Source organism: Vulpes vulpes, chromosome 2 (genome assembly GCF_048418805.1).
Source record: "Vulpes vulpes isolate BD-2025 chromosome 2, VulVul3, whole genome shotgun sequence".
Lineage (NCBI taxonomy): Eukaryota > Metazoa > Chordata > Mammalia > Carnivora > Canidae > Vulpes > Vulpes vulpes.
The window spans coordinates 157024469-157036082 of NC_132781.1; the positions used below are offsets into that span (position 1 = coordinate 157024469).

At 56.9% G+C, this 11614-nt stretch overlaps 1 protein-coding gene across 1 annotated transcript; it reads right to left on the minus strand.

Moving 5' to 3' along the window:
* Positions 1 to 103: 103 nt before the first annotated feature.
* Positions 104 to 9583, minus strand: LDLRAD2 (low density lipoprotein receptor class A domain containing 2). The gene is made up of 5 exons (XM_072750849.1): positions 9267 to 9583; positions 7060 to 7539; positions 2026 to 2157; positions 603 to 770; positions 104 to 512 (listed from the first exon to the last, which is right to left on the minus strand). Exons 1-5 carry the CDS (start codon positions 9334 to 9336, stop codon positions 286 to 288), a joined length of 1077 nt encoding a protein of 358 aa, XP_072606950.1. The 5' UTR covers positions 9337 to 9583; the 3' UTR covers positions 104 to 285.
* Positions 9584 to 11614: the final 2031 nt, after the last annotated feature.

Here is an 11614-nt window from a genome sequence, read left to right on the forward strand (position 1 = left end):
AACCTGCGGCTGGGCTGGGGTGGGGCAGCGCAGGGCAGGTGAGCTCTGGGAGCCAAGCAAGGCCCCTGCTCCCCACCCTTGATGGATCCAGCAGGGCTACAAGGCCGGTTAGCTCCCGTGTATTTCACAACAACCAGGAGGCAGGAATCTTCCCATTTTCCAGAGGAGCAGACTGAGTCTGAGGGTTACGTGACCTGTCCAAGGTCAGACGGCCCTCCTGGGGCTGAGGCACAACCCTATGTCCATCTGACCCCAGAGCCCAGTCTTTTTCTGAAGCCACAGCCTCTAGGGACGTCCTCCCTGGCCCTGGAAGGCCGGGCCACTGGGCTGCAGCTCCCCAGGAGCCACCTGGCCAGGACACGGACAGATGCTGCAGCGGGGGCAGAGGCCACGGGCGCCAGCCTGCCAGGCCAGCCGGCTGGAGGCACAGCAGCACCAGAGGAGGCCCAGGAGGAGTCCCGCAGAGGCCAGGACCAGCGAGGAGACCAGCGCCGGGGCCCGGAGCCGGGGACCTGCAGAAGGAACGGGAGGGGGTGCCCGGGTGGCTCAGCGGTCTGCCTGGTGGGAGGAGTGGGAGCAGGTGGGAAGCAAGAGACATCTACCTCCCGGAGGGGCTGCAGCATCCTGCTGTTCGGGGGCCCGGCCTGCGAGGGGGCTCCTCCCTGCGGCCACCTGGAGGGGACCTGCAGACCCGAGAGCCTGGGAGAGCGTCAGGGGCCTGGGCGGAGGGACGTCTGTACTCCCTGCCTGGCTGGGCACCAGCGAGGGACCTGCAGCGGGAAATAAGAGTAACACTTAGAACTTTCCAGGGCTTGACTTGGGCTCAGTGAAGCCTCCCTAAACCCATCTGGGCTTGTTGCTCTCAGAATTTCCATCTTACTCATAAGGGAAGTGAGGCAGAGAGATTAAGTTGCCTGCCCAGGTCGCAGGGCAGGAAGTCCTAGGGAAGGACACAAGCTCACGCGGCCCAGCTCCAGCCCCTGCAGTTTGCCAGTGGAGCGTCTCCCCGAGAAGGAGGATGTGTCTGGGCGCCTGGGTGGCTCCTGGGTGTCTCCGTGCTTGAGCATCTGCCTTCAGCTCAGGGCGTGATCCCGGAGTCCTGGGATGGAGTCCCACATCGGGCTCCCTGCATGGAGCCCGCTTCTCCCTCTGCCTGTGTCTCTGCCTCTCTCTCTGTGTGTGTCTCTCATGAATAAATAAATAAATAAATATCTAAAAAAAAAAAAAAAAGACGAGTCCAGCTGGCAATGCAGTAGGAAGGAGACCACAGAGGGAACTGGTGCGGTGAAGGCTGGAGGAAGGGAGGGTATGGCAACGGGGCCTCAGGCACGAAGCACAGAGTGTCAGGGAGATAATGAGGAACCTGCAAAGGAGACTGAGAATGGCTTAGGAGGCAAGTGTGTGGGGTCCCAGGAAGCTGGACTGCACCCTTCAGCCACGTGGGTTTTTGCAGTGAACAGTCTGTTCAATAGTACATGGCAGCCCTGTTTGCAGGATGCGGCATCTTAGATTCCAAGGATCTTTTGGGGCCCCCTGTCCACAGAGGTCATTCCTGGTCATGCTCCTCCCGGACTCTATGACCTTGGGCAAGTCATTTCGCCTCCCTAGGCCTCGGTTTCCCCATACATAAAATGTGGGAGTCAGACTGGTTGAATGATTTCCAAAGTAAGACTCGAAGGTCCCCACTCCTGGGGACATCAGCAGTCAGCTAGGGCCTGGGCCTCCACGTCCAGTTAGATGGAGCATCTCTCCTTGGGAGGTCTTGGTCCTCTGTGCAAAATGCCCCTTAGGAAGAGCTCCCACCACTAGCATACCATCTGGCCGCAGCTGGATTAGATCCTCTCCAGCATCATTCTGGTTCTAACTGGCTCTGATCCTCAGTCCGGCCTCCACAGATTCCCCACTACCTGCTTCACCTTATTCTCCCCTGCCTATCCCTGTACCCCAGCTCCACCTCTGGGCTCCCCACTGAGGCCCTGCCCCTCCTCACTGCTCAGCACACCAGGGCCCGCGCCCATCACTGACCTCTGCAGTTGGCTGGTGGCCAGGAAGCCTGGTCACTACCGTCGCCACAGTTGTCCACGCCCCAGCGATCGCACACCAGGCTCGGGGGGATGCACCTGCCGTTCTGACAGCGGAAGTAGGCACCACAGGATCCTGGGGCCAAGAGGGGACGCAGGAGATGAGGACCCTGAGTCTGTCCGTGACACAGAGGGATGTGCAGCCCTAGGGGGAGGGAACGTGGGAGCTTCGAGCAGCAGGGCTGCTTCCACGTGCATGGATGGAAGCATGGGTGGGTGAGTCACGGGGGACAGGTGCACGGTCACCAGATGATGCTGATGGCTGACATTTATGGAGTTCCTCTCCTGTGCTGGGCACGGCCCTAAGCACTTGGCTCACACCCCAGCTCCTTAAGTTCTCACAAGAATCCTATGGGAGGGACACCTGGGTGGCTCAGCACTTGAGCATCTGCCTTCGGCTCAGGGTGTGATCCTGGAGACCCAGGATCAAGTCCCACATCGGGCTCCCTGCATGGAGCCTGCTTCTCCCTCTGCCTGTGTCTCTGCCTCTCTCCCTGTGTCTCATGAATAAATAAATAAAATCTTTAAAAAAAAAAAAAAAAACAACCTACAGGAGAGCTCAGGTCTCTTGGCCAAGACGACACAGCCTGTACCTAAGTAGCAGAGTAGGAATTCAGTCCCCCGCTCATGAACCCTGTGGTGCACAGTAGGTGTGAGGGTGTCTGCTGTGTCCCAGAGAGCCTGGCCGCTCCCAGCAACTCCTCGCTCAGGGCCTGGCCCTGCCATCAGCTCTGCCCGGCGTCCCCTCCCAGCAGTAAGTGCATGGCTCTCTCCCTTCGGGTCCGCACTCATTACCTTACAGGAGGGCCCTAAGCTCCACGTGAGAACGGCACGCCAGTGTCCCCAGCACTCCGGCCCTCCTTGTCCTGGTTTGCGTCCCTTGGCAGCACTCCCCAGCAGAACGTGGATTCACTCAATTATCTGCTTTTGGCATGGAATTAGAACGCCCCATCTCTGGCCACAGAAATGGATACATGACCTACATGACCAATCAGATTTGGCCCTGGGACTTTTGCTAGAACTGTAAGAAAAGATGCTAGCTAGCTATCTTGTCAAGGTGAGAGCTGTAAGGGGGACCGTGGTCTTGGAGCTGCAGGGTCACCTTGCTGCCAGGTGGAAGGAGAAGCTGCCTGAGATGGAAGCCAAACAGACTCCCACAATGCAAAGACAGAGATCAAAGAGAGAGCCCAGGTGCCATTACTCGAACTGCTGGATCCAGCTGTACCTGAACCAACAATTTGATATCCTGTTCCAGGGGTCCCTCCCCATTCTCCTTTGGCTAAACCAACCTGAGTTGGGTTTCTTTTGTCTACAAATGAAAATGAATAATACATAGCAGGTATGTAAGCTTACGAGTGAATATGAGAGAAAACACAAACAGTAGTGTGGTTGTGTATGGGGAGTCACCTGTGGGTGTCAATGTAAGAGGGTGTGCATGCAGCAGGCAGGCTGTGCCTGCAGGTGTGAGTGGCAGGGACTGTGTGTGTGGCCGGAGGATATGAAATGGACCCTTCTTCATTTAGATGACAAATCTGATCTAAGGAAGCCAGAGCTGTGACAGGGCTTTGCCACTGCCACCTTCTTGCGGGAGTCCAATCCTGCTAAGCACAGTGTGGCCACAGCACCCCAGCTCCCTGGCCGACAGCTACCTCTTGCAAGCAGGCAAGGCCACAGGGAGAAAGGGAGGGAAAGAGAGAAAGAGGGAGAGAGGGCGGGGTTCATTCTCAATCCACCAGTAAGAACTGTTTGCAAAACATAATAGGTCCCTGGGCACCCTACTGCCAACAGGAGCCAGAAAGGAGACCCCGGCACCACTGGTCTTGGCCCTAAGGATCTATGGTTCCTCCCAGAGCCAGAGACTAATGGTAAAGAGAGAGAGAGAGAGAAAATCTAAAATCCAGAATTCAGGCAGCCCGGGTGGCTCAGCGGTTTAGCGCGGTCTTCAGCCCAGGGCGTAATCCTGGAGACCCGGGATCGAGTCCCACATCGGGCTCCCTGCATGGAGCCTGCTTCTCCCTCTGCCTGTGTCTCTCATAAATAAAAAATAAAATCTTAAAAAAAAATAAAAATAAAATCCAGAATTCAGGGCACCTGGATGGCTGAGTCAGTAAGTGCTGGACTGCTGATTTCGGCTCAGGTCATGATCTCAGGGCCGTGAGATGCAGCCTCACAACGGGCTGCATGCTGGGCCTGGAGCCTGCTTAGGATTCCCTCTCTGCCCCTGCTTCCCACCCTTGCTCTTTCTTGCTCACGCACACTCGCTAAAAATTAAATAATTAAATAATATCCAAAATTCAGACCAGGCACCAGGCCCAGGAAGGAGAAAGGTGGGCTTGGTCCGAAGAGACCATGGGGCGCCTGGGGGCGCTCCCCGACCTGCTCAGTGCTGAAGGGCTGCCCAGGGTCCACAGGTGGAGGGCATGGGGAGCCCATGGGTGCTCGGACGGCCCTGCTCTGGGCTCTGGGCGCTCACAGTCCTGGCTGTTTTGCCAGAGTTGGTGGCAAAGCTTCTCTGAGCATTTGGAGTCCTCTGAGTCTCGGCAGCCCGCGTGCTCGCCTTCCCCGGACACGGCGTCTGCTGCGACACAGGCTGAGCCTCCGCTTGTCCGGCGCCTGCGGGAGCTAAAGCCTTAAACCCAATTGGGCAAGAGGACGTGCTCTGACCGCTAACGCCCCGCTGCTCCAGAGAGCAGGCGGCCTGGGCACCTCCCCTCCCCTCCCCTCCCCGAGCCTGGGTCTCACCCACAAATAGAGGACGAGAAGACACGCACGGCGTGGCCCTGAGGAACAGACAGCACCCAAAGAGCAAAGGCCACGCTTGCTAAATGATGATTAATCACCCTCTGTTTCCTTAATGTGCTTGGGCGGGGGTTGCGTGGCTTACAGCCACTCGCCCCCCACAATCACCTGCAGGGCCGAGCCAGGACAGAAGAGCCCGGTGTGAACCTGAGACTGGGTAAGTTGTATCTAAGTGTGCAAAGTGGTGCTGTGTGTATGAGGTGTGTAATGCAAACTGTGAGTGTGCAGTCTGTGAGGTATGCGGGTTGCGTTGCACTGTGTGAGGCACATGGGCACGTACGTTGTGTAAATGAGTGCAATGTTGTGGCTTCTATGTACACACAGAATGTGTGTGAATGTGGGTGTCAGGGTATGGGTGTGCGAGTGTAGGGTCACATGAATGAGTGTGAAGGGTGTGTGGTGTATGTGCAGTGTGTGGGGGTGTGGAGGTGTGAGGTGTGTGAACGTGGGGTCATGTGAATGGGTGTGCACGGTGTGAGAGTGTGTGTGTTGGGTGTCAGGTGTGGGCGTGGGAGTATGTGTGTGAACGAGGGTGCACAGGCTTGTGAGGGCTGTGTACAGTGTGAGCGTTGGGTGTGCAGTGTGTGGGATTGTGTGAAACGGTGCAGGACGCATGGGTGTGTGAGTGTGGGCATTGGGTGTCAGGTGTGTAAGCGTGGAGTTGTGTGAATAAGTGCAGGTTGTGCGCAGCATATGGCGTGGGGTGGTGTGAACGAGTGTGCCGCATAGGTGGGGTAGGTGTAGTGCGAGGAGTGCTGCGGCGTGAGTGCATGAAGGGTGTGTGCGGTGGTGAATGAGCGTGCAGGGTGAGTGTGCGCGGTGGTGAATGACCGTGCAGGTGAGTGTGCGCGGTGGTGAATGAGCATGTGGGGTGAGTGTGCGCGGTAGTGAATGAGCGTGCAGGTGAGTGTGCGCGGTGGTGAATGAGCGTGAGGGGTGAGTGTGCGCAGTGGTGTGAATGAGCGTGCGGGGTGAGTGTGCGCGGTGGTGAATGAGCGTGCGGGTGAGTGTGCGCGGTGGTGAAAGAGCGTGCGGGTGAGTGTGCGAGGTGGTGAATGAGCGTGGGGGGTGGGTGTGCGCGGTGGTGAATGAGCGTGCAGGGTGAGTGTGCGCGGTGGTGAATGAGCGTGCAGGGTGAGTGTGCGCGGTGGTGAAAGAGCGTGCAGGTGAGTGTGCGCGGTGGTGAATGAGCATGTGGGGTGAGTGTGCGCGGTGGTGAATGAGCGTGCGGGTGAGTGCGCGGTGGTGAATGAGCGTGGGGGGTGGGTGTGCGCGGTGGTGAATGAGCGTGGGGGGTGGGTGTGCGCAGTGGTGTGAATGAGCGTGCGGGGTGAGTGTGCGCGGTGGTGAATGAGCGTGCGGGGTGAGTGTGCGCAGTGGTGAATGAGCGTGCAGGTGAGTGTGCGCGGTGGTGAATGAGCATGTGGGGTGAGTTGCGCGGTAGTGAATGAGCGTGCAGGTGAGTGTGCGCGGTGGTGAATGAGCGTGAGGGGTGAGTGTGCGCAGTGGTGTGAATGAGCGTGCGGGGTGAGTGTGCGCGGTGGTGAATGAGCGTGCAGGGTGAGTGTGCGCGGTGGTGAAAGAGCGTGCAGGGTGAGTGTGCGAGGTGGTGAATGAGCGTGCGGGTGAGTGTGCGCGGTGGTGAATGAGCGTGCGGGGTGAGTGTGCGCAGTGGTGAATGAGCGTGCAGGTGAGTGTGCGCGGTGGTGAATGACCATGTGGGGTGAGTGTGCGCGGTAGTGAATGAGCGTGCAGGTGAGTGTGCGCGGTGGTGAATGAGCGTGCGGGGTGAGTGTGCGCGGTGGTGAATGAGCGTGCAGGTGAGTGTGCGCGGTGGTGAATGAGCGTGCAGGTGAGTGTGCGCGGTGGTGAATATGCGCGCGGGGTGTGTGCGCGGTGGTGAATGAGCGTGTGGGTGAGTGCGCGGTGGTGAATGAGCGTGTGGGTGAGTGCGCGGTGGTGAATGAGCGTGGGGGGTGGGTGTGCGCGGTGGTGAATGAGAGTGCGGGTGAGTGTGCGTGGGCGTCAGGCGCTGGCGGGGGCTGGCACGCTCATGGCCGGGCAGTGGGATGCACGGGCCGGGCTCGCGGTTCTGGAACCATCGCTGCCAGGAGCGCGCTCGCCACCCCCCCGCCCCCGGCCTCCCCGCCCCCCGCCCCCCGCCCCTGCCCCCACCCACCCAGCCGGAAGGAGGTGGCCTCGCCCACGAAGGCCACGCGGGGCTGGCGGCCCCGGGTGCGCAGGCGGAGGCCCAGGACGGGCCCGGAGGACGCGACGGCGGCGGGGATGCTGCGGCCGCACACCCGGGCGCCCAGGGGCCGCGGCGCCCCCGGCGGGCCCTCGTAGAACTGCACGTACGAGCCGGGGGCGCAGGGGTCGGCGGGCGCGGCGGAGGCGGAGGAGGCGGAGGAGGTGGAGGAGGTGGAGGCGGCGGCGGAGGAGGCGGGGGGCGCCGGGGACCCCGGGGCCGCCGCGGCCAAGCTGTACACCAGGAAGAAGCGGAACTGGAAGCGGATCCTGTCGCCGGCGGCCGCCGCCCGCATCCAGAGCGCGCAGTCGGCGTCCCGGGCCACGAAGTAGGAGGTGCGCGAGGCGGCGTGCGAGCGCAGCAGCAGCCCGGCCCCCTGCCACGTCCGCCCGCACCGGGCCGCCAGGTCGGCTGCGGGGAGAGACCGGCCCTGGAACCGCGCCGCCCGCGCCCGGGCCCTGCGCGCCCCACAATCCCTCCGCGGGCCTCAGTTTCCCCGTCGGCAAAATGGGACGCTCGCGCAATCTCGGGCCTTTGGGGAAGGGGGGAGTAATTTAATTCAGGCCCCCAGTCTCTTCTTGAAAGACTCCAGGACGTGTTTCAGAATCTTCCAGATTTTAGAAAGGTAACGTGGTGTATGTGCAGGAGATTATGTTTGCAGCCCTTGGTGATCAAGCCCATTTTCTAGAGCGAGTCTATGGACGTAACCCTGAGCAGGACAAATACAGACAAGAAACAGCCTCCTTCAGCTCAGGTCAGGTGCTGCCGGTAAATTAGTTAAGGAATTCTGGTCTTCCAGAGCTTTTCATATTCTGGAACTGGAACTGGAGGACTGTGGGCAGGTAAGGGTTCGGTGCTTAGGCCGATGCGTGGCGTTTAATGAGTGTCACAGAAATGTGAGCTGTTGTTAGCATCTCGTTGGAGGAGAGGGTAGACTGAACTGGGCACCTGCCCACCCCAGGCCTTTCCCTATTGCACCTATAAAAACCCTAATATCTCTCAGCTGTCGGAGGGCAGCCTACCAGCCCTCCTGGTACCGAGAGCCTAAACTAAGCTCTGTCCTCCTAATTCTACTTGTAGGGCTTGTTGGAATGCCACCTGATTCTGGGCAGTGAGACTGAAGAGGTTTACTGAAGGGAAGGTTTCCCTCTCTGAATAAAAAAGAGGAAAAGAAAAAAAGAAAGAAAAGGGAGAGCTGTGTGAGGAGGAGGCTCTTTCTTCCTGCTTTCGAAAGTAGTTGGCTGAGGATGTGATGGCCAGCGCCGTAGCAGCCGTCTTGCAAGGGTGAGGTCATGAGATTCATGGAGAAGTACTGACATGGTTGAGCTGCTATATTAACCATTTCTGGAATCCTCTATGGCCACTCTTAAGTGAAATAATGTCCCTCATGGGTTAAGCCTCATTACTTTGGTGTCTGTAACTTACATCCCAAAACATCCTCACACTACAGAGTTGTTGTGAGGGTTGAATGAGATAATGTGTAAATAATCCAAGTAGCTCTAATTTCTGTAAGGATGGAGAAGAGGAGGTGGCTTTTCTGGTGCATGGTTGGGGCACCTGTGGGTCTTGAGGACCAGCCAGAATGTGGGTCTTTGGGGAAGAAATCCACCATCAGGGCCTAGGACGTGGAGGCATTTTCTCAAATCTGCGCAGACCTACTAAAGCCAGGGGCTGCCCTGGAGGCCCACGGGGGTGGAGGGAGGTTTGGACAGTGAGTGAATTGAGCGATCTCTATGTGCCAGGTGCAGAAGGACTTGCACGCTTATCTCATATGCACAATAATAATAGTCCCTTAAGGGGTGAGGTCCCTTATTCCCACTTTGCTGCTGAGGAAACAGACTCCAAGAGTTGAGGCGGTGATGTCAAGGGTGGAAATGTAGGAAGAGGTGGTGAGAGTGTGAGCCCAGACTGTCTGACCCCAACACCCACGGTGTTGTCCATTGCCACACACACACACACGCCACGCGTGCACACACACTCTGGACTTGGGGGCACCAAGCAAGACCAGGCACAGGGCTTCCCAGCCTCCTCAAGTCAAGGGGGTCCCAGCCCATCATGGAGAAACGGTCTCTAAGGGTGGTAGGATCGAATCTCCTGCCTGCCCCAGCCAAGCCCCCGCCAAGCCCCCCCATGCTCACCTGTCTCCAGAGCAGATGCAGCCAAGGCAGCCGCCCCCAGCAGAAGCAGCTGCAGAAGACAGGCCTCCATAGCCCCGCTGTGCCCAGCAGTGGCGCAGACCTGCAGAATCCTCAGTTTAGATGTCCCTGGGGAGACCAGGGTGTGGGGACCCGGCAGACGGGCTGGCAGGACACAAGGAGCAAGAGGAGGGGAGTCCACCAGCCCTCTGGCCTCCTTATAGTGGTCTTTATGCTCCAGATCCTTCTTCAGATTAGGATTGTGTCTAGGGTTGCCATGGAGATTTGGGGCTGAGGCTGGAGCCTGGGGAACGAAGGCAGTGAAAATGTCCACTCATCCCCTGCCAGACGGGAACCAGGAAACTCAGATCCGGTTAACCCACAAGGCTTCTGGGAGGGGGACCCACAGCCTCAGAGAACTGCTGTTCTCTGGGTAAGCTGACAGCTTAGCGCTGAGCTTGAGGGAGGCCCAGGACAATCACAGGGCGGTTCTCAGGGCCCCAGAGAGGCAGCAAGTGGTAAGGATCACTGGACCAGGAGTCCCTACCTCAGGGCCTTTTCACTCACAGTTCTGTCCACCTGGAGTGCTCTTTTCCCATAGCGTTGCATGACTGGCTTCTTCAGGTCATTTGGGTTTTGGCTCACATGTCCCCTCCTCAGATCCCACTCCCTAGCCCACCTCTCAGTCTGAATCGGTGCCATCACCCCTTGTCGTTCAGTCCCATCTTCCCCAATTTATTCTCTCAGCACTCACTCCAGTTACTTGGCTTACTTCTTTCATGGGTATATGATCCATTGGCCCCACTAAAATTGTTATCCACAACGGTCTTGTTGATCTCTGGAGCCCCGGGTCATAGCACAGTGCCCGTCACAGAGCAGGCATCCAGAAAATAAGAAAAATATGTAGTATTGAGCACATGACCTCTCGTCTGCTGGGTTTAACTTCTCTGTGTATAAAAGAAAGGGCTTGGCCCATTTCAGGTTTTTCCAAAATTTGTTATTAGACCAATGTTTGTCATGGGGTGCCTGGTTGGCTCAGTCGGTGAAGGATGTGACTCTTGATCTCAGGGTTGTGAGTTCGAGCTCTACGTTGAACATAATTTTAAAAAGAATTTAAAAATTAAAAAACCAAAGGAAGGATGTAATTTCCTTTTTCAAATATCACTAACCTCTGTTGTAGGCATTGGAGATATTTCAGGAAACAAACAAAAACTCTACTCTTAGGGAACTTATATTCCAGTGGAGGATAAATGAGCAAAGGTGTGGTGTATTAAATAGTGATAAATATTAGGAAGGAAAAACATAAAGCAAGGTGGGGAGATGTGAAATGTCAGATGTTGAAGTTTTGATAGGATATCTTAGGACTCATGGAGAAGGTTCTTTTGAGTGAAGATCTGAAGGTCGAGGGAGCCAGCCATGTAGTTATTTGAAGGAAGAACATGCTAGGCAGGAGGAAGAGCAAGTGCAAAGGCCCTGAGGCAGGAGCATGCCCGATACAGGCAACAACAGCATGGAGTGAATGCAGTGATGGGGAGAGTGACAGGAGATGAGTTAGATCAATAAGTCATCATTGTCAGGACTTTGGCTTTTTTTTTTTTTAAGATTTTATTTATTTATTCATGAGAGACACAGAGAGAGGCAGAGACATAGGCAGAGGGAGGAGAAGCAGGCTCCATGCAGGGACCCCGATGTGGGACTTGATTCCGGGACTCCAGGATCACGTCCCGAGCCTAAGGCGAACACTCAACCGCTGAGCCACCCAGACGTCCCAGGAGTTTGGCTTTTTCTTCAAATGAGACAAGAACCACTGGGAAGGGCCAAATACTAGAGGACCAGATAGGAGGCCATTTTAGTAAGTCTAGAAATGATGGTAGCGTGAAGCAGGATGGCAAGAGGTGGTCAGATTCTGGATATATTTTGAAGGTGCAGCCAACTGGATTTGCTGACAGTTGGACTTCTGTGTGAAGGAAAGATGAGTCTCGGATGGCACCGTGGGCTTCCGCCTGGCATCTGGAAGAATGGCGTTGCCATAACTGGGATGGGGAGGATGAGGATCTCAGCTTTGGACACATTCTGATTGAGATGAGGGTTAGACTTCCCAGTGGAGATGACAAGTGGCTCTCTGGAGTTTGGGGGGGTAGTGAGGGCTGGGGATACAATGGGGAAGCAGTTGGTGTGTGGATGGTGTGTAAAGCCACACAACAGGGTGAGTCTGTCATGGGAGTGAGTAGAGACAGGAGAGAAGATAACCAGGAGGCTTGGGCAGGGCCCCATCCCTTTTTCTTGGAGGAATGCACCCATGGGTCTGAATTAAAATGTCCCCTAGGGGGCAGTCAAAGCCAATACAAGGA

Bases quoted from the DNA above. Each gene is read 5' to 3' on its own strand.
- LDLRAD2 (XM_072750849.1), bottom strand. From the start codon at position 9,336: ATGGAGGCCTGTCTTCTGCAGCTGCTTCTGCTGGGGGCGGCTGCCTTG. The intron at 7,540-9,266 runs GTGAGCATGGGG...CTCTCCCCGCAG, and splicing joins TGCATCTGCTCTGGAGACAG to CCGACCTGGCGGCCCGGTGC. The intron at 2,158-7,059 runs GTGGGTGGGGGC...TCTTGGCCCCAG, and splicing joins GGCCACCTCCTTCCGGCTGG to GATCCTGTGGTGCCTACTTC.